Raw genomic sequence first — 22,436 nt, 5'->3', positions numbered from 1 at the left:
CCACCAGAACTGCTTTAGACTTCAGAAAGTCATAGATAAGTGACTTGATTGAAGGAAATTCCTTCAGGAGGGACACTCAAATGTGGCTGCCACCCAATCCTGAAATTAGATTTAGCCAAGAAAGCTTTCACCAACCAGTGAGAAAGGACAAAAGGTCTACTCACAAGGTTCACCTACAGCATGTAGATACCTTTTAGAGCTGTGCAGTGTGGAGTGCGCATGTGCCTGGAGCCCTGTTTTCTCAGATACTACACATTGAAAGACTTCTATTTCAATAATGGAGATCATGAAGGCTCCCAAAGTCTGAAAGAAGGAAGGAGGAGGCCTGGCACCAGAGGAAGAGGAATAGCTCTTTAAAATTGAACATGACTTACTCTAAGACTTTCCCTTAGATAATACCCCAAGATTTTGTCACTCATAAGATAATTTATGCCTTTACATTAACCTTAATGGCCCAAATTTGTGTGCAGAGAAGTGTTATTAACCCAGAAAATGTTATTTTCAATGTTTGAAGGTCATGTTTTTCTGAGAAAGGCACTGGTTTTAAAATAAATTTGTTACAGTACTCTTTCAATTAGTCCTGCATGAAATTTCTACCAATTATGCTAATTATGCGTATTGTGACGTCATCATATGATATATATCCCATAATAAGTTAAACAAGTTCATATAAATTTTTCTATTGGTTATGAATATAAGTGGTCATATGGGGCTTTATTATTTATTTATTATTTATCTATTATTATTAAACGGAAATTTATCTACAACTGGTCTTGTTAACATCACTCAGTTTTCTCTAAAAATATTAACATACCCGTGGTACTGTTAAGGGTTAATCAAATACGAGAAATGTAATTCATTTTAAAACCGTCAGGACTTGTCCAAAATATCATAATATCCTCTCCTAATAATCACCACATGTTCGAACTGAAAAGCATAAAAGTAAAAGTATTATTGAGACAAACAGCAACACTCAGTATTTTGCCATTTGTACGGTACACACATTATCAATAAATGTATTCAAAGTTTCGATGTTTCTTAAAATGAACCATACTGGGTTTTTTTTTCGGGCTTTGGACCTTCGTGTATCTTAGCCACCTTGTGAGTCAAGTCTTCAGGAAAATTTACGTCCTTTGAAGGTGTATCGAACAGATGTGCGACGAAATTGGACGATAGCTTAAGCGGTCGCGAAGAGCTGATAAGCGAACTCGATAAAAGGCTCCCCGATGAAAACTCCAGTGAAAATGGATACCGTTTCATGGAAATGGAAGTCTTGGAGCAGATTCTTCGACAGACGCAGGAGGAAATGGATACAATGGCGATTATACCAACAGGACAAATGAGAATCAGCAGGGTGAAGTCGCTACACAATAGTTCTATTCTGCACGATCCGTAACAGCACACTTCTTTCCTCTGGCAGTCATTGTCAGAAGAGCAAGTTTGTCCTACGCAATCCAGGCTATCGACGCATTTCTTGCGACAGCAAATTTCAGATGTAGAGCAATCTCGGTTTATTTCACAGTTTTCTCCCAGGCAATTGCTTCCTTGGACACAAGAACCAGAGCAGCATTCATATGAACCGTTTCCTGTACTGCAGTCTTGTGCTCTAGAGCACTTGTTAGCGCCAGAGCTTGAGAGGCATGCAGCTGTTGACATAGTAAGGAGGAGAGTAAAAGCCACAAAGCTTGTCCTTGAATCCGTGTCAATCATAATGGAATTTGAGTAAACAATTCGGAAACATTACAGTCGTAAATGCAAAACTGAACGCAATTTCAAGACGGGAAGACACTGAATGACACCTTTGAGTCTCAGTTAATACACGAACCGTCTGGGGCCATAACAGTCATAAGACCCTCATGTTATGTTATAGAGTGACGTGATATGCTCATTTGATTCTCTCTTTTCACTCTTTTTTTTTTTTTAACGATTATCACCTGATATATTAGAGGGCATCATCTTGAACTCGGTTGAGACCTATACATGTGAATAATGTGGCGACCTTGGAACGTAATATTTTCCGCGTAGCCCGTTTATTGAAGTTGTTTCAAAGGGCTGTATGTAGATTAACAACATCGGTAAAGCTTGGAACATTTCTTAATAAACACCATCTTAATTAAGTTCTACTCACAAGACGCCAAGACGAGAAGACCATTGTTGTGGTTCTCTGTCAAGAGCAGGAGAAGTAAGAACACACCCGTTTGTTATAAAGCACAATAAACAGAACTAGTCAAAAAACTTAATCACCAGTGAATAATTGTATAAGGTGGCCTTGAAGTGTTATAACCGTTGGCCGGAAACTAGGTAATATCACGACAACCATAACGAGAAACCGTGAAGGCATTAAACCAAACAAAATGCCTTGTTTCAGTGTACGTTTTGCCACCAATATTGGGCTTTGCCAACGGATAGCAAATTCTCCTTCGCAGGTATTCGATAGAATGTCACGCAACGCTTCCGGCGTTCCGTGACACCCTAAGGCATGACAGCAAGAGAGATTTTAAATAAGCTGAGGGCGCGGTGGGGGCAAAAACCGAGCCATGAGCGAAATATTTTTGTCACTCATTACCTCTTCTTCATTTCCACAATGTGCAGGATTCGAACTCTGCAGGATCAGATCAGACTTGGCAATCGAGCTCTTTTGTCTCAGGCCACATTCTACGCATTATTCATTACTGAATCAAATTTGTCAAATCCTTTAACTTTTCCATTTTCTAAGACCAAAATCTTCTGGCATTCTTTTATCGTGTTCAAACGGTGAGCAATAGTAATGACAGTGGATTCCTTCAGTTTGTCCCGCACTACATTCCAGATCGTCTGCTCTGTGTCTGGGTCTACATGCGCAGTTGGCTCGTCCATGACGACGATTTTACTTCGCTGTAACAGCACACGAGCCAAGCAAATTAACTGCCGCTCGCCGACACTCACATTAGCGCCATGTTCCAGCAGTTCGTGATCGAGCTTGGCCTCAAATGTCTCGACAAAATCTTTCAGTTGCACATCCTCTAAAGCCTGCCACAATTCAGCGTCTTGAAACTTGTCTAAAATGTCGAGATTTTTTCTCAATGATCCGCTAAAAAGAACGGGCCTTTGGCCAAGAATCGAGATACCTCGTCGGGCTTGTTGGAGGCCTATGTCTTTAATTGGAACATCGTCGATGATTATCTCTCCATCGGCATCAGGCATGCGCATAAGAGCTGCTACGAAAGATGACTTCCCAGCTCCTGTCCGGCCGGCAACGCCGATCTTTGCTCCTCCTTTGATACTAAGATTGATATTCTTCAGCACTTGAGGTCCCCCCGGATAGTACGTCAATGATACATCTCTCAACACAATACTTCCTCTCTGAGGCCAGTCTTTTGGGGGTGTTTGTTCTTCCTCGTATCCAGGCTCATGATCAAGTTTGGTGTAGGCCATAACTCGCTCAACTGACGTCATGTAGCTTTCCACTTCAGAGGTTTTTCTAACAGCGTATTGAGCCATGCTCAGATTTTGGATGACGTATACAAGAGCGAGACCAGCATAAGCTGGAAAAAAAACAGTCAAAGCTTTACATATTTGATGCCCTATGGGTTTGCATAACTTTCGGGTACACCACTCTCCAAGCCACTTGTGTATAGTTGAGGCTATTTAGACACGGAAATAGTCCTTTATCACTTTGCTTTCACAATACATTTTCCAAGAATTATCGCGAATCTAAAATATCACAACTGTACACACCTATCGACCAATGAGAGTGCGTGTATAGTCTCGCTTATTTAATAATCCAGTAGTGCATGCTGTCTCAATACATGACTATACAAATTCGTGATAAATAGAAAGACTCAAAAACGTTACCAAGAATCTTGAGCTTACCGGCATCTTGAGATACCAAGACTGCAGCCACAGCAACTGCACCGACTAACAGGGAAGCGAGACAATCCAAGCGCATACCGAGCCACCTAGCACTGGCCATCACCATAATGTACGCCTGATTATGAACATCTTGGTATCTGTGGGGACAAGTCAATTTATCATAGTTAATTTTCATAAAAGAGAAATTTTCAGTTGACTGTAGAAAAAAAGCTGCATAGCATTGGCTTTGTCTTACTTTGCTCTCTAATTGGACCTGCAAACTCGAGTCTACCTCTTATCAAATCCGACTCAAAAGCAAAACCAACCGCTCAATGTCCCTTGCCGATTTCGGGCACTCAATGCGGTTTCCTTGTTTTTTACTTTGAGTTTTCGTTCTGGTTGTCTCGTTGCGTATAATTTGGTTTTGTTATTCGACAACAGCTTAAAAAAGCTCTAAGGAGATTATTCGGGGTAAAATACGGCCCTTTGCCTCTCCCCTCCCTCCCAAATAGGTACTTCTCTCCAAGAACTTCTAGTAAGGAAAGGTTCACTTGCTAAACAGTGTCTCGACGCATGGAAGAAAGGATTTCAACAGACAAAAATTGAAGGGTGAGTTCAGTTAGAAAAATTAGTGTCAATTACGACTCACTCGTTCCCTGTGCTTTATCAGCTCTAGCAGTACAGCCCGAGTCAATGGCTCTAACATACCTGTAAAGTGTGTCTAAAAAATGTGTCTGTCTTCCTCTTGTACGAATCGTGTCTAGTCCTATCAGAGTCTCCGAAAAGTGAGCGAACACTGGGCTTCGGGATATAGACTCCAACCTCTTCAGTTCTCTGGCAGTCTTCAAGTAATGATTGGAAAGATAAACGACTAGCATACAAATGGGAACAACAACAAGAATGAGCCAAACATTTGTGGCAATTGTTACGAGAATTTGAAAAAATATAAGTAAGAGCATCTGCATTGCCCACAGGATTGTTTTGGGTAGCATATCATCCACGCAGCCAATATCATTGGAGAAGCGATTTAGGATTCTTCCCACTGGATTTGAATCAAAGAACAGGACAGGTGCTTGTAAAATGGCCACAACCATTTTATCGTGAAGACGCTCGGCGCACTTTAGAGAAACATGGAAGAATCCATAAGCCCGAACGATAGTAAATATAAAGCACGCACCAACCAGACAGGCGAAGACAGATAGATAAGTCTTCTTCTTCTGATCCTCTGGGTTTAGCCTTGCAAGAAACGAGAGCCACAAGTCTGGAGCAACTATGATGGCTGAAAGAGACAAAATTAAGATGTGATAGTTGATAATTATTTCGATATGATCATTTAGTTGAACACAGTAAGATTTATAAGGCTACTACCTGCACTACCTGCCTACATTAGATACAAATATCTGTAGGTTGAGGATGTTTCTATAAACACTACAATATGTGAGATGAATCGGTTAACCACGGTACCCATCAAAATAAATTGCCCTCGAAAGCTCCTGGCATGGTAGCTTGCAAAACAGGCGACCTTTCAGTTGAGTTTTTTTAGGCGAGTGAAGGTAGGTGAAAGCCAAGTACGAGGCAAAAGAGAGCGGCTAGACACGTGCTTATTCGATTGCGCGTCATTCGCCCTTTCCATTCTTGTGTGTCTCAAACTCGTTGTAGTATGCCTGAGGAATGCCACCTGTTTTGCAGGTTGTAAACAAGGTTTTTATGCCAGCTAATTTTAATTTTAACAAATACTGTTAAATGCAAATAGAAAAAAAATCACTGTATCTCCTTTTAGAGCCTAACTCAAGGCTTGTAACTCGGTATAACAATAAGTTTACCTTGAGTAAGGAGAATAAAACCAACCATTCCAGTTATCATTAGGGGATGCGCTCCACTTCTGAAGTAGTCCCAATAGAGCTTGGATGTCACTACTCCGATTGTACGATCCTCCTTTGCTATCTCCAAGCTCCTTGCTTCATTGGACAGAGCAAGTATTTTCTTGCATTTTTCGGCATCAACGTGTTTTTCTGTATTCTCCCAGGCAAAGTTATCAGATGATTTTGTTTCGTCTTTCCGCAGAGCTGCTTGCGCTTTATATGGTGGGTCAACAGTTGAGCCGATTACACCTTTTTCGTGCAGCTCAGTAAAGCGTCCCTTGTCGAGGACGCGCCCTTTGTACAACACAATCACTTCATCAGCATTTTCCATATGCTGTTGCTGATGAGAGGCAAACAGAACGATTTTATCGCCCAATAGATCTTTGATGCACTTGTTAAAGATGTGTTGGCCAACTTTAAAATCGACAGCACTCAGTGGATCATCCAATAGATAAATATCTCCGTCAGCATAAACTGCACGAGCTAAACTTACTCTCGCCTGTTGTCCTCCACTCAGAATCTCGCCGCGTTCTCCAACTACTGTTTGGTCACCACCAGGTAACCGCCGAAAGTCTTCTTTCAGAGTGCAGACGTCGATTATTCTTTCGTACTTGGTCTCCTCGAAGGGCTGGCCAAAAAGGATGTTTTCTTTTATCGTTCCCGAGAACACCCAAGCAGTCTGAGGCAAGTAAATGACCTTGCCTCGGTAAGAAATCATGCCACTCGTGTTGGAAATTTCACCAGCGATAGCTGAAAGCAGAGTAGACTTACCACTTCCAACTGGGCCGGTGATGACTGTTAAACTCTTCGAAGGTGCAACAAACTTGATATCCTGGAGAATAAATTCATCTTCACAATTCTTTTTTGTGCAGGTTAAATTAGACACACATATATTAGTAGGCCTTAATTCCGTTGCTTCACAAGCATCGAAAAAATTTTCCACATTTTCGGCTTCCTTTTTTGAGTAGCCGTGACTCTGGTTAGTGAAGGTACTCCTGGCCTTTTGTGGGTGCTCTTTACTTTCATCATCCTCCGAGGCTTCTGATAAGTTTTCTAAAAGAAGAAACTCTTCGATTCTTCCAAGCGAAACGTAAGCGTCATATGTTCCTATGAAACCATTTGTTATATTCAACATGCCATAAAATTTTAAAACACCCATAAACGATAGAAGCATAAAAACATTGGCGGGCGTGAGAGTCTGGCCCGTAAGCACCATAGTAATTACTGACACCAGAGTAGCTAATGGCGTTGCACTGTACAACAAGGCATCGATATTTGACTGAATGGCTGTCCTCTTCGAAATGACGTTGATTTCATTTCTGAAGATAAAAGTTCATAACATGTTATGTGGACATACTCTTGTAGCAACCCGTCCCCAGTCTTCTTTATAATCACCTCCGAACTAGCCTATGAGCGCTCGAGAAAAGCAGTATTAACCTGTGTCCTCTATACTAATAGGTTTTAACGGACCAGTTCTCTATTTATGAAATGGGTTTCATCTACAACCGCAGTACAAATATGAATTATTTCATATAAACTCCACATCATTTCACTGCACGGGAAGATATGAACTCAATAAATTGACCTCGCTCCCAATGTGTGGCTTCATAGCTCAGTTGGTAGAGCATCGCACCGGTATCGCGGAGGTCACGGGTTCGAATCCCGTTGAAGCCCTGATTTTTTTCAGGCTTCTTCTTTCCAATTGCTTAAATTGGAAAATTTACTGCGATGATCACATTTCCACTTTCGAGACATAGTCAATTATTCTTTATTAAAGAAGGCAATCTGATCAGCTCACTCAGCTGTCCAAGGCCTTATTTAGGGTTTATTTAAGTTGCTTAGGTAATAAAGCTCTTAGAGGAGAGATAAATAGATTTGTGGATATACATTTCGAACTTTAAAATAATTTAGGTCCACAATCACGGAAATGACGGATGCAACCAAACTTGGTACAATTTTGGCGCGTACCACCTTAAATGTTTCATGAAGAACATCACCGTCTGTTAATTTTCCCGTTTGATCAGGTTAAGCATTGCGATGTAAATGAATTATTTGAGGTTGGGTTTTTTAAAGATATTTACATCGAGATTCACTTCTACAGTCGACTATCGTAAGAATAATACCGTTCTTCGTTTCAATACTGCGCTCTCCTGTTTAAGAATCAAACTGATTGAAAAAGGCCCTGAAAAGCTATATCCATGGAGTAATCCGTAATTGTCTTCCAGGTAAATACCCCTCACTAACCTAGTTAGGGATTCGCACTGCAAATTTGGGAGCCAATTTTTCTGCTCGAAAAAACGAGGTTACGTTACTGATAGTATGAACTAAGAAAACGCGATTTGTGACATATTTTAACGGGGGGGGGGGGGGGGAAGGGCAGAAATTTGAATGAACCAATGTTCAAAAGTACGAATGCTTCGGGGGGTACCCGAGGGGGAAAGTGTTGAAGCTTCGAATTGATCGGCGCATGCATCGACCAATCATAGTGCACATTCTCATTGAGATATATGATAAATAAATTTAAATGAGGTCATACATAGATTTAACGCTGCTTACATTATTAGAGCCAACCTCTGACTAAACATAATCATTCACCTTACCTGCGTATATCTTCGATTTTCCGCCGATATTCGTCCTCCCACGCATGCGTTTTGATCGCGCGGATCCCGGAAACTACTTGATTCATTAAGGAGATTCGCTTATCGGACACTGTAGCTGTGCGTAAGCGCAGCTTAGCGTTAGCATAGGACAAGACGGCAAAGTATGGCATAAGAACACACAGGAGGAACACACCCATAACAGCTTGCCAGCCAATCAAATAGTAAATGAGGAATATTGTTCCCGGATACGAAAGTACTGCGAAAGGTGTCAAGAAAAAAAACTTGATTGTCTCCTCTTCCATTGTTTTAACATCATTGGATATCAGGTCGAATAAGCGTCCTGAAGTGAATTCCAGTAACGTCTGCTCGCTGAGAAGAAGCGTCTGAAAGAAAGTGAAGGTTTGACATTAAAGGGGAGGTATGTTCTAAACCCTATATGATTTTAATCTCAAATGATTTCCATGACCGCGTATCGAGACTAGAATAATCGAACCTTTACCAAATTATCTTCATATGTGTCAGACGCATCAATTCAGTCGCCATTTCAGATGAATATCGCTCAGCAGGGTGGCCGTCTGCCTGTGACGTATGAAAGTAATTTTTTCCTTCTTCATCTCGAGGTGCTTTACTCGAACAAGGAGTTACACAAAAAAGGCATTCTTGACTTAAAATAAATTTTTCCTGCAATAGCCATGGAAGAAATTTTTTGAGACAGGCGCGTTGTGTCTGGCCATTATCAGCACATTTGAAGAAACTTTCGAATATACTGAATATACTTTATAATGATTTAATAAAAAATTTATGGCTTTTGAAGCATACTTTTCCATAAACTATACACTAAATTACTGTGTGTTACTTTGCTTGGTCGTTGGTGGGCAGGATTGCTTGAGTTCTATAATTCTCTCGGAGAATCAGCAAATAGTTATCATGTTCAATGAACCTCTCCTTCTGGGCCTCCTGGTTAGCATAGGTTGATTGCAATTGGTTAAAATTCTATTTCGAATAGGTTAAGATTTATTGACCTTACGACAACAAAAAATAGAATACTCTTTATGATCGTGTCTACCTTGTGGTACACAAGTCCCCTTAGGGCACTGCCTATTTTGATCCCCAAAACTTCACACCTGTAGCTTAGATGATGGATACCAAGGCCACCCATCAAACCATCGAGACACAAAGCTAATGCGCAGGCGTAGATCATGTAAGTATTCTCTGCCTCAGCTGACATAAGACTAGAAACGAGATACCCGAGAAGCAATGAAAAGAGAAGGCGACTTATGAAAAACAATATACTCCCTGTCAAAATGATGATGACATCTTTGACAGAAAGCATATCAAACACGCTCTTCCAAAGTTTGGGCCTTTTCCCATTTATTTTACAGTAATGTTTCCTGCTTTCCCAGCTTGTTCGAAGCTTTTCGGTTAAAAAACGGGCACAGTTCTCGTCTGACAATGGTAAAAAGTCATTTTGATCCAAAGGTCTCTGACTGCCTTTCTTAAGGACTCCATTCATCCAACAAAAAAACAGAAACGATGCAAAACGATGCAAAACTGACTTCCAACCGCCTTTGGGTGCCATCGCTTGAGACCTACAAAATATTCAGAAAATATCCTCATTTATTCTTAGCCTGTCCAACGCAGCGTTAAGCGTCTACTCGTGCATTTCTTGGGTTTCAGAACCAAGTCGTCATCTAGGAGTTATAAACTTACTCACTGGTCAGTAAGTAAGTCATGGTGTTTTGTAAAACCGTATGACTTTTTGTGTGTACTGCTTTGGAAGGCAGTCGTTCTATTTGACAGTTTCTATTGCGGCATAGAATCGCCTGATTTCTTGAAACTTAGCAACGCGCTGTAAAACAAAGAACAGCACGAAGTCACGACACTTAAGGTTTTTCTTTTTCCCGAAAATTTTCTAAGATCATTAGAAGGAGTATAGACGCTTCGTGTCGAAACACGCGATTGTTAATGCGTTCTGGTCAAACGCACATTTCAACTGAACAATGCGTTTTTACGCTCATCACTCGCTGATGAACGAAGAAATTTTTTTCGCCCATGGCTCACACCCAAGGCTCTATCAGCGCATCAATGCCCGCACTTATAAACCTACTTAGTCACTATTACTAATATTTCATCTAATAGTTTAGTTTTGTGAGCAAAGTTAGTTTAGACGATTCTCGCTCTTTAGTGCTGTCGTAAATAAAATTATTCAAATTGGTGGTGAAATGTACATTTTCACTAAACATTTCGTTTATCTACTCATAGCTTTCAGATGTACTGAGAAATTTCCCTCATTGCCCACACCTTCAAAGTCTATGGTTTCTAACCTTTTAAACCTATGATTAATACTACTAGTAGTACATCTAGTAAATCAGTTTTCTGAGTAGGTTAGTTTGGACGAGTCTTAAATTCACAAGAAAGCAGACAGTGCTACGTGACACATAAGTGATTATTCAAATTCCTGGTTAAATGAAAATTTTAGCTTAACATTTCGTTCAATCGCTCACAGTTTTCAGATGAAGAAAAAAATTTCGTTTCATTCTAGTAATTTATAACCTGAAAAATTAAAAGAAAAGATGACAAATAGGACGAGGATAAGTTTCAAACCAGCATACCGTGTAGAAAATTATGCAATAGTAGGTGATTAAGGTACCAACTCCCAACAAATTACTCAACGTCAAACTCACGTACTTATGTTCTTTAAATAAAAAAGAAAAATAAAGCAAGACAACTCACTGGATAAACAAGAATGAGTCATATTTCTGTTCGTTTTAACTTTAAGATTGCGCGGATTAGCTAGACTATGTTTTACAATCGTTAATTGTAATGCGATCCGCGCTTGAGTTTGTTTCACCCGTTTTAATCGACTTACATCAAATTTGTTCTGACGAAGGGCTGAGACTCGTAACGTTACTTCAGAATCTCTCAACGGTGGCCAGTTCTCATTATCAACATAATTGGTGAAACTAAATAATCTTAATAAAAAAACGGCTTACCGTTGATGGTGATATGGAAAGCTTTGCACTTCAACCGTGCCTTGAAGTAAGAGTTCACTTGCCGACCGTTGCGACGACATTGGCTCGACGAGATGAAAAAGAACGATGCGTCAGAAAACTACGTTCGGGAAATAATGGATATCAAACTCTTAAACGCAACAGAATAAGCTTTCGAGTCAACGACGCATCGGTTCACCGAAGCAATAAAAATTGCGTCGATCAGTTCCAAGATCCCCCCGGACATTTGAACTTTTGGAGATTATTTCGTTTAAATTTCCGCCCCCCAATACCAAACTGTGTTCAAATGTCCCACGCAAGTGTCGGATCAGCAATTTTTTTGTAAAAGTAAAGATAAGTGACAGTGACTTTCTTGAAGACCTCTTCTTCTGAGCCATCTGCTCACGAGGGTGAACTTTTAACCTTAAAACAACTCCATATCAAAGATATAACACGTTTATTCTGTTAGAAAGACTTGAAAGTTCCGGTTCAAATTTTCCATTCCACCCAGGCAAGGTTCAAAATCCCCATTCCCCGGAAGAAGGTCATATGCCCGTGGCACATGTTCGACGCGACGAAAGGAGTGTGTTGATCATACGAGAAGAATGGCGCGTGCGCAATATCATTTTTTAAAAGGTGGGATGTGAGGAGGAAAATCTCACACAACTTCAAGTGTCTAGGAAAGTCTTATAAGTTGCTAAAGGGAAAGTTTGTGATCTCCACACTCTGTGAGAACGCTGAGACTACTATCGCAAGAGGCGTGGTAGCGTGCTCGTTTGTCAGGACAAATGAATGTGTAACACAGAGCTCCCTGTTCGTAAGTGGTTGGGTGTGGTAGGGCAAGGGGAGGTCACAGAGGACGTCATAGAGCAGTTGGAATATCAGTGACACACTCGCTTGCGCCTAGTGTGCCGGCTTTTCTGCTCTTTTCATCTGTGATCTATTACTGAATTGGCCCACGGTAGAATTGACGTTGCGTGATACCCCAGCACATGACAACGAGAGAGATTTTAAAAATGCTTGGCAGTATGTAGGAGCCAAAACCGAGCTAAAAGCATCAAATTTCATTTTTCTCCATGATGTGCAGAATCAGAGCTTTGGAAGAGATTATGAACTGTATAATATCTTGAGCTCTGCAGGATCAGATCTGGCAATCGAGGTATTTCAACCAAAGACCGCAACCTTAGTCAGATCTGACAATCGAGGTATTTCAACCTTAGACCGCATCTTACTTAATGTTCACTATTAAATCAAAATTGTCAAATCCTTTAACTTTTCCATCTTTCAAGACCAAAATCTTCTGGCAGTCCCTTATCGTGTTCAAACGGTGAGCTATAGTGATAACAGTGGACTCTTTCAGTTTGTCCCGCACTACATTCCAGATCGTCTGCTCTGTGTCTGGGTCTACATGCGCAGTTGGCTCGTCCAAGACAACGATTTTACTTCGTTGTAGCAGCACACGAGCCAAGCAAATTAACTGCCGCTCTCCAACACTCACATTAGCGCCATGTTCCAGCAGTTCGTGATCCAGCTTAGCCTCAAGTGTCTCGACAAAATCTTTCAGTTGCACATCCTCTAAAGCCTGCCACAATTCAGCGTCTTGAAACTTGTCTAAAACGTCGAGATTTTTTCTCAATGATCCACTAAAAAGAACAGGACTTTGGCCGAGAACCGAGATACCTCGTCGGGCTTGTTGGAGGCCTATGTCTTTAATTGGAACATCGTCAATGATTATCTTTCCGTCAGCATCAGGCATGCGCATAAGAGCTGCTACGAAAGATGACTTCCCAGCTCCTGTGCGGCCGGCAACTCCGATCTTTGCTCCTCCTTTGATGCTAAGATTGATGTTCTTCAGCACTTGAGGTCCCCCCGGATAGTACGTCAATGATACATCTCTCAACACAATACTTCCTCTCCGAGGCCAGTCTTTTGGGGGTGTTCGTTCTTCCTCGTATCCAGGCTCCTGATCAAGTTTGGTGTAGGTCATAACTCGCTCAACTGACGTCATGTAGTTTTCCACTTCAGAGGTTTTTCTAACAGCGTATTGAGTCATACTGAGAGTTTGGATGACGTAAACAAGAGCGAGACCAGCGTAAGCTGAAAAAAAAGAGCTTTATTTTAATATTTCTGGACCAGTCTTCTTCGATAGCTCGAATCTTGAAAGGAAACTTGTCAAGGTTCTAGCGACGTATCCTGTTCCTGGCAGTCAGTTAATCGGAGATATTTACACGGTTTTTTGTTGTTGCTATATACCCCTTTTTTTTTGTCAACTAAATTTTCTTCTAGTCCTTTTTGTTGTTGTTGTTTTCTTTTAAATTTAATTTTGGAACAGTGAAGTCAATACCCAAATTTCACTTTGAATCATTGAAGACACTTGAAAATTTTCTGAGCATTAAAGCGGCCCGAGTGACTCTTATGTTATTGTCGCGCTTAGAAACGACCCTTTGATAGATTTGATACCTCATGGGTTTGCATAACTTTCGGGTACACCACTCTCCAAGTTACTTGTGTTTAGTTGAGGCTATCTAGACACGGAAATAGTCCTCTATTACTTTGCTTTCATAATATATTTTCCAATTTCTAAAATGTTACAACTCTCATCTGTATACATCTATCGACCATTGAGAGTGCGCGTATAATCTCGCTTATTTTATAATTTATTAGTGCGTGCTGTCTCACTACATGACTGTATAGATTTGTGATAAATAGGAAGACTCAAAAACGTTACTAAGAATCTTGAGCTTACCGGCATCTTGAGATACCAAGACTGCAGCCACAGCAACTGCACCGGCTAATAAGGAAGCGAGACAATCCAAACGTACACCGAGCCACCTACCGCTGGCCATTACCATAATGTACGTCTGATTATGAACATCTTGATATCTGGAGAGACGAGTTTTTATCACAATACGTTTTAATAATGAAATGATTTTTCAGTTGAGTGTCGATAAAAATCTGCATTAGCTTTGTTATTTGTATTATTTTGCTCTCTAAATAGACCAGCAAACTCGACACCTCTTCCTATTAAATTCGAAGTAAAAGCAAAACCAACCGCCTATTGGTCCTTGCCGTTTTGGGGCATTCAATGCCGTTTCCTTGTTTTTACTTTGAGTTCTCGTTCTTTTTGGCTTGTTGTGATTACTTTGGTTTTGTCGTTGGACAACAGCCTTAAAAAGCTCTAAGGAGATTATTCGGGGTAAAATACAGCCTTTTGCCTCTCCCCTCCCTCCCCGAAAAGGTACTACTTTCCAAGAACCTCCCATAAGGAAAGGTTCACTTGCAGACCAGTGTCTCGGCACATGGCAGGAAGAATTGCAATGGAAACGACAAAAATTGAAGGGTGATTTCAGTTGGAAATAGAGTCAATTACGACTCATTCGTGGCCTGTGCATTTATCAGCTCTAGAAGCACAGTCTGAGTCAATGTCTTTAACATACCTGTAAAGGGTGTCCACAAAATCTCTCTGTCTTCCTCTCGTACGAATTGTGTCCAGTCCTATCAGGGTCTCCGAAAAGTGAGCGAACACTGGGCTTCGGGATATCGACTCCAACCTCTTTAGTTCTCTGGCAGTCTTCAAGTAATAATTGGAAAGATAAACGACCAGCATCGAAATTGGAATAACAACAAAAACGAGCCAAACATTTGTGGCAACTGTTACGAGAATTTGGAAAAATATAAGCAAGAGCATCTGCATTGCCCATAGAATTGTTTTAGGTAGCAACTCATCCACGCAGCCAATATCATTCGAAAAGCGATTTAGGATTCTTCCCACGGGATTTGTATCAAAGAACAGGACAGGTGCTTGTAAAATGGCCACAACCATTTTATCGTGGAGACGCTGGGCGCACTTAAGAGAAACTAAGAGAAATCCATAAGCCCGAATGGTCGTAAATACAAAACACGCGCCAACCAGACAGACGAAGACAGATAGATAAGTCTTGTTCTTCTGACCCTCTTGGTTTAGCTTTGCAAGAAATGAGAGCCACAAGTCTGGAGCAACTATGTTGACTGAAAGAAACACCATTAGTTAAGATGTTATTATTGGCATTTATTTCCATATGATCACTTAGTGGAACAAGTTGCAAGAATTATTTGGCTCAGGCACCACCCTCAATAAATGACTATTTGCAGGTTTAGGATATTTCTGTAAGCGCCACAATATGTGAGGATAGATAAATCTGTTAACCATTGCCCTCGAGATATCCTAACATGGTATCCTACAAGACAGGCAGCCTTTTCTCGTGCTTTTCAGGCGAGCAAAAGGTAAGCGTAAGCAAAGCACGAAGGAAGAGGGAGCAGCTAGACACGTGCTTCTCCAATCGCCCGTCATTTTCCCTTTGCGTTGTCCTCTTGTGTGCATCACGCACTTTCTCGCACGCCTGGAAACGGAAAAATGGCGCCGTTTTGCAGGTGGTTAGCAAGGTTTTCATGCCAGCTCATTTTCCTTTTTTAACAAATAGTGTTTGTTAAAACGATTGAGATTATCATGCGCTTTTCACGAAATAAAAAAAAAAGGATGTATTCCCTTTAAGGGCCTGACCCAAGGCATGTAACTCGGTATAACAATAAGTTTACCTTGAGTAATGAGGCTAAAACCAACCATCCCAGTTATCATCAAGGGATGTATTCCACTTCTGAAATAGTCCCAATAAAGCCTGGCTGTCAGTACTCCGATTGTACGGTCCTCTTTTGCTACCTCCAAACTCCTCGCTTTATCGGGCAGAGGATCAGCGTCATCCTGTTTCTCTAAATTTTTCCAAGCAAACGGCTCAGGTGAGTCTGTTTTGTCCTTCAGAGCTGCTCTATAGAGCGGGTCAACAGCTGAACTGATTACACCTTTTTCGTGCAGTTTAGCAAAGCGTCCTTTGTCGAGGACACGCCCTTTGTATAACACAATCACTTCATCGGCATTTTCCATGTGCTGTTGCTGATGAGAGGCAAACAGAACGATTTTATCGCCCAGTAGATCTTTGATGCACTTGTTAAAGATGTATTGGCCAACTTTAAAATCGACGGCACTCAGTGGATCATCCAGTAGATAAATATCTCCGTCAGCGTAAACTGCACGAGCTAAACTTACTCTCGCCTGTTGTCCTCCACTCAGAACCTCGCCGCGTTCTCCAACTACTGTTTGATCACCACTAGGAAACCGCTGGAAGTCTTCTTTCAGAGCGCAGACGTCGATAATTCTTTCGTACTTGGACTCCTCGTAGGGTTGGCCAAAGAGGATGTTTTCTTTTATCGTTCCCGAGAACACCCAGGCAGTCTGAGGCAAGTAAATGGCCTTGCCTCGATAAGAAATCATGCCACTCGTGTTGAAAATTTCTCCAGCAATAGCTGAAAGCAGAGTAGACTTACCACTTCCAACTGGGCCGGTGATGACTGTTAAACTCTTTGAAGGTGCAACAAACTCTATATCCTGGAGAATAAATTCATCTTCACGATTCTTTTTTGTGCAAGTTAAATAAGACACACGTAGATTAGTAGGCCCTAATTCCGTTGCTTCACGAGCACTGGAAACGTTCCTCATATTTCCGGTTTCTTTTTTTGAGTAGCCGTGACTCTGTTTAGTGAAGGTACTCCTGGCCTTTTGTGGGTGCTCTTTACTTTCATCATCCTCCGAGGCTTCTGATAAGTTTTCTAAATGAAGAAACTCTTCGATTCTTCCAAGCGAAACGTAAGCGTCATATGTTCTTATGAAACCATTTGTTATATTCAACATGCCATAAAATTTTAAAACACCCATAAACGATAGAAGCATAAAAACATTGGCGGGCGTGAGAGTCTGGCCCGTAAGCACCATAGTAATTACTGACACCAGAGTAGCTAATGGCGTTGCACTGTACAACAAGGCATCGATACTTGACTGAATGGCTGTCCTTTTCGAAATGACGTCGATCTCATTTCTGAAGATAAAAGGTCATAACATGTTACTTCCCTCGAAGATATTTCCCATCGTCTACTTCGTCATGGAAGAGCTTGTCTACTGCGACCTTAGGACCGCGTATGACAAATGAGGCACAACTGAAGACGAGTTAGATTCAGGGAAACGTTTTACTTTTTTATAATTAACAAATATTTTCCGAAGAGTGGGTAAATATCAAGCTCTTTCATTTTTAGAGGTGAATAATAGTTTTAGTATATACCATACAGAAACCGAACAAGTTACTTTATTTCTGTGAATGTAACGAAAACTCTTGACGTAGTATTTTCTCTCATCGGCTACAGGGAGGTGGTTAGCACTCGATGATCACCTTCGAACTAGCCTAAAAGCGCTCGAAAAAAGTGGTTTTAACCTGTGTCCCCTATACTAATAGGTTTTAACGGACCAGTTCTCTGGTTATGAAATGGGTCTCGTGACACTCTTATTCTTTATGAAAAGAGTCATTCTGATTGGCTCACTCAGCTGTCCAAGGCCTTATTTAAGGCTTAGCTAGCTTACTTAGGTAATGAAGCTCTTAGAGGAGAGACAAGTAGATTTGTGGATATACATTTCGAACTTTAAAATAATTTAGGTCAACAATCACGGAAATGACGGATGCAACCAAACATGGTACAATTTTGGTCATACACGTCGGAAGAAGTTATGTAAGCTCAAGTGAAAGTCGAGGGTTTGCATAACTTTCGAAAATTCTCACTGCCCCCTCGTGTTTAGATGAGACTACATAAACGCCGAGAAAAAAATGGTTCTCATTGCTTTGATGAAATATTTGTGAGAAAGCACCGGAAGGTGAGACGTCCGGCCTTGTCTACACACCTTCATTTGGACACGCCTATCGATCAATGAGAACGCGCGTACCACCTTAAATGTTTCATGAAGAACATCACCGTCTGTTAATTTTCCCGTTTGATCAGGTTAAGCATTGCGATGTAAATGAAATATTTGAGCTTGCGTTTTTTTTAAAGATATTTACATCGAGATTCACTTCTACAGTTGATTATCGTAAGAATAATTCCGTTCTTCGTTTCAATACTGCGCTCTCCTGTTTAAGAATCAAACTGATTGAAAAAGGCCTTGAAAAGCTATATCCATGGAGTAGTCCGTAATTGTCTTCCAGGTAAATACCCCTCACTTACCTAGTTAGGGGTCCGCACTGAAAATTTGGGAGCGATTTTCCGCTCGAAAAAACGAGGTTACGTTACTGATAGTATGAACTAAGAAAACGTGGTTTGTGACTTATTTTAGCCGGGGGCGGGGGGGGGGGAGAGAAGGGCGGAAATTTGAATGAACCAATGTTCAAAAGAACGAATGCGTCAGGGAGGTACCCGAGGGGGAAAGTGTTAAAGCTTCGAATTGATCGGCGCATGCATCGACCAATCATAGTGCACATTCTCATTGAGATATATGATAAGTGAATTTAAATTAAGTCATACGAAGATTTAACGCTGCTTACATTATTAGAGCCAACCTCTGACTAAACATAATCATTCACCTTACCTTCGTATATCTTCGATTTTCCGCCGATATTCGTCCTCCCACGCATGCGTTTTGATCGCGCGGATCCCGGAAACTACTTGATTCATTAAGGAGATTCGCTTATCGGACACTGTAGCTGTGCGCAAGCGCAGCTTAGCGTTAGCATAGGACAAGACGGCAAAGCATGGCATAAGAATACACAGGAGGAACACACCCATAACAGCCTGCCAGCCAATCAAATAGTAAATGAGGAATATTGTTCCCGGATACGAAAGTACTGCGAAAGGTGTCAAGAAAAAAAACTTGATTGTCTCTTCTTCCATTGTTTTAACATCATTGGATATCAGGTCGAATAAGCGTCCTGAAGTGAATTCCAGTAACGTCTGCTTGCTGAGAAGAAGCGTCTGAAAGAAAGTGAAGGTTTGACATTAAAGGGGAAGTTTGTTTCAAAACCTATATGATTTTAATCTCCGCCACAAATGATTTCCATGTTCGCTTATCGAGACGAGATTAATCGAACCTTTACCAAATTATCTTCAAATGTGTCAAAAATGCGATAAATCAGTCGTAATTTTTGAATCTCGCCCAGCAGGGCGACCGTTTACTTGTGACGTGTGAAAGTAACGTTCTTCTTTCTCTCATCTCGAGGCGATCTACTTAAACCGGTAAGGAGCTACACAAAGAGGCGTTCTTGACTCAAATAAATCTTTTCTGCGATAGCCGTGGAAGAAATTTTTTGCAACAGGTGCGTTGTGTCTGACCATTATCAGCACATTTGAAGAAATTTTTCGAATGATTAGGTTATTCTTGGAGGTTCAAAGCCGTAGGAGTTTGCAATTCTGAAGTACTTTTTAATGGTTTAATGGACTAGGTTGCTGTTTGTAACTTTGTTCGTTTGTTGGTGTCCAAAATCGATTGAGTTCTTAATTTAAATTTCTCTCCCAGAATCGGAAACCAATTTTTACGTTCAATGACCGCCTCTTTGTGGGTCTCACCATAGCATAAGTTTATTGCAATCGGTTAAGGTTTCGGGAAAAAGTACTTATAGCTCGAATTGACCTTGCGACAAAACCATAAGACATTGCCTTACGATCGTGCCTACCTTGTGGTACACCAGTCCCCTTAGAGCGCTGCCTATTTTGATCCCCAACACTTCACATCTGTAGTCTTGCTGGTGGACACTAAGGCCACCGATAAAACCATTGAGACACAAAGCTAATGCGCAGGCGTAGAGCAGATAAGTTTTCTCTGCCTCGGCTGACATAAGCTTAGAAACGAGATACCCGATAAACAGTGGAGAGAGAAGGCGAGACATTGTATACAATATATTCCCCGTCAAAATGATGATGACATCTTTGACAGAAAGCATATCGAACACACTTTTCCAAAGTTTGGGCCTTTTCCCATTTATCCTGCAATGATGTTTCTCGCTTTCCCAGCTTGTTCGAAGGTTGTCGGTGACAAAACGGCCAGAGTTTTCGTCTGACAAAGGTAAAAAGTCATTTTGATCCAAAGGTCTCTGACTGCCTTTCTTAAGGACTCCATTCATCCAACAAAAAAACAGAGACGATGCAAAACGATGCAAAACTGACTTCCAACCGCCTTTTGGTGCCATCGCTTGAGACCTACAAAATATTCAGAAAATATCCTCATTCGTTCTTAGCCTGTCCAACGCATCGTCAAGTGTCTACTCGTGCATTTCTTAGGTTTCAGAACCAAGTTGTCATCTAAGAGTTATAAACTTACTCATAAGTCAGTAAGTAAGTCATGGTGTTTTGTAAAACCGTATGACTTTTTGTGTGTACTGCTTTGGAAGGCAGTCGTTCTATTTAACAGTTTCTATTGCGGCATAAAATCGCCTGATTTCTTGAAACTTAGAAACGCGCTGTAAAACAAAGAACAGCACGAAGTCACGACGCTTCAGGTTTTTCATTTTCCCGAAAATTTTCTAATATCATAAAGTCAAAACAAAACAGTTGTTTACCTTTTAGAAGGAGTATAGACGCTTCGTGTCGAAACATGCGATTGTTAATGCGTTCTGGTCAAACGCACATTTCAACTGAACAATGCGTTTTTACACTCATTACTCACTGATGAAGGAAGAAATTTTTTTCGCCCATGTCTCATACGCAAGGCTCTATCAGCGCATCAATGCCCGCACTTATAAACCTACATGGTCACTATTACTAATATTTCATCTAATAGTTTAGTTTTGTGAGCAAAGTTAGTTTAGACGATTCTCGCTCTTTAGTGCTGTCGTAAATAAAATTATTCAAATTGGTGGTGAAATGCACATTTTCACTAAACATTTCGTTTATCTACTCATAGCTTTCAGATGTACTGAGAAATTTCCCTCATTGCCCACACCTTCAAAGTCTATGGTTTCCAACCTTTTAAACCTATGATCAATACTACTGGTAGTACATCTAGTAGATCAGTTTTCTGAGTAGGTTAGTTTGGACGAGTCTTAAATTCACAAGAAAGCAGACAGTGCTATGTGACGCATTAGTGATTATTCAAATTCCTGGTTAAATGAACATTTTAGCTTAACATTTCGTTCAATCGCTCACAGTTTTCAGATGAAAAAAAGAAATTACTCAACATCAAACTCACGCACTTATGTTCTTTAAATAAAAAAGAAAAATAAAGCAAGACAACTCGCTGGATAAACAAGAATAAGTCATATTTCTGTTCGTTTTAACTTTAAGATTGCGCGGATTAACTAGACTATGTTTCACAATCGTTAATTGTAATGCGATCTGCGCTTGAGTTTGTTTCACCCTTATCAATCAACTTACATCAAATTTGCTCTGACGAATGGCTGAGACTCGTAACGTTACTTCAGAATCTCTCAACGGTGGCCAGTTGAACTCAGTCAACACAATTGATGAAACTAAATAATCTTAGTAAAAAACGGCTTACCGTTGATGGTGATGCGGAAAGCTTTGCACTTCAACCGTGCCTTGAAGTAAGAGTTCACTTGCCGACCGTTGCGACGACATTGGCTCGACGAGATGAAAAAGAACGATGCGTCAGAAAACTACGTTCGGGAAATAATGGATATCAAACTCTTAAACCCAACTGAATAAGCTTTCGAGTCAACGACGCATCGGTTTACCGAAGCGATAAAAATTATGCGTCGATCAGTTCCAAGATCTCCCCGGACATTTGAACTTTGGAGATTATTTCCTTCAAATTTCCGCCCCCCAATACCAAACTGTGTTCAAATGCTCCACGCAAGTGCCGGATTTGATCGGCAATTTTTTTGTAAAAGGCAAGATTAGTGACAGTGACTTTCTTGAAGACCTCTTCTTCTGAGCCATCTGCTCACGAGGGTGAACTTTTAACCTTAAAACAACTCCATATCAAAGATATAACACGTTTATTCTGCTAGAAAGACTTGACAGCTCCGGTTCAAATTTTCCATCCCACCCGGGCAAGGTTCAAAATCCCCATTCCCCGCAAGAAGGTCATATGCCCGTGGCACATGTTCACACGACGAAAGGAGTGTGTTGATCATACGAGAAGAATGGCGCGTGCGCAAGATAATTTTTTTAAAGGTGAGATGTGAGAAGGAAAATCTCACACAATTTCAAGTGTCTAGGAAAGACTTATATAAGTTGCCAAAGGGAAAGCATGTGATCTCTCCACTCCGTAAGAACGCTGAGACTACTATCGCAAGAGGTGTGTTAGCGTGCTCGGTTGTCAGGACAAATGAATGCGTAACACAGAGCTC

At 40.9% G+C, this 22,436-nt stretch overlaps 2 protein-coding genes across 4 annotated transcripts; both read right to left on the bottom strand.

Moving 5' to 3' along the window:
• Positions 1 to 692: 692 nt before the first annotated feature.
• LOC113679359 (ATP-binding cassette sub-family C member 4) lies at positions 693 to 11,564 on the bottom strand. 2 transcript variants are annotated; one of them, XM_089189716.1, is made up of 8 exons: positions 11,287 to 11,564; positions 9,360 to 9,882; positions 8,294 to 8,676; positions 5,655 to 7,012; positions 5,009 to 5,110; positions 4,540 to 4,702; positions 3,853 to 3,989; positions 693 to 3,524 (listed from the first exon to the last, which is right to left on the bottom strand). In XM_089189716.1, exons 1-8 carry the CDS (start codon positions 11,364 to 11,366, stop codon positions 2,656 to 2,658), a joined length of 3,615 nt encoding a protein of 1,204 aa, XP_089045842.1. In that variant the 5' UTR covers positions 11,367 to 11,564; the 3' UTR covers positions 693 to 2,655. The 2 variants fall into 2 exon arrangements, with proteins under 2 accessions (XP_089045842.1, XP_089045841.1); XM_089189715.1 differs by having other exon boundaries at positions 4,540 to 5,110.
• A 159-nt stretch (positions 11,565 to 11,723) lies between these two features.
• Positions 11,724 to 21,863, bottom strand: LOC149036686 (ATP-binding cassette sub-family C member 4-like). Of its 2 annotated transcripts, XM_089189717.1 has the most exons (7): positions 21,623 to 21,863; positions 19,803 to 20,325; positions 18,722 to 19,104; positions 15,859 to 17,189; positions 14,721 to 15,291; positions 14,030 to 14,166; positions 11,724 to 13,380 (listed from the first exon to the last, which is right to left on the bottom strand). In XM_089189717.1, the coding sequence occupies exons 1-7, from the start codon at positions 21,700 to 21,702 to the stop codon at positions 12,512 to 12,514; spliced, it is 3,894 nt and encodes a 1,297-aa protein (XP_089045843.1). In that variant the 5' UTR covers positions 21,703 to 21,863; the 3' UTR covers positions 11,724 to 12,511. The 2 variants fall into 2 exon arrangements, with proteins under 2 accessions (XP_089045843.1, XP_089045844.1); XM_089189718.1 differs by lacking the exon at positions 19,803 to 20,325 and having other exon boundaries at positions 21,623 to 21,762.
• Positions 21,864 to 22,436: the final 573 nt, after the last annotated feature.

This window comes from Pocillopora damicornis, chromosome 12, assembly GCF_964200805.1.
Source record: "Pocillopora damicornis chromosome 12, jaPocDami1.2, whole genome shotgun sequence".
Taxonomy (NCBI): domain Eukaryota; kingdom Metazoa; phylum Cnidaria; class Anthozoa; order Scleractinia; family Pocilloporidae; genus Pocillopora; species Pocillopora damicornis.
This window is presented reverse-complemented; position numbering and strand designations above follow the sequence as displayed.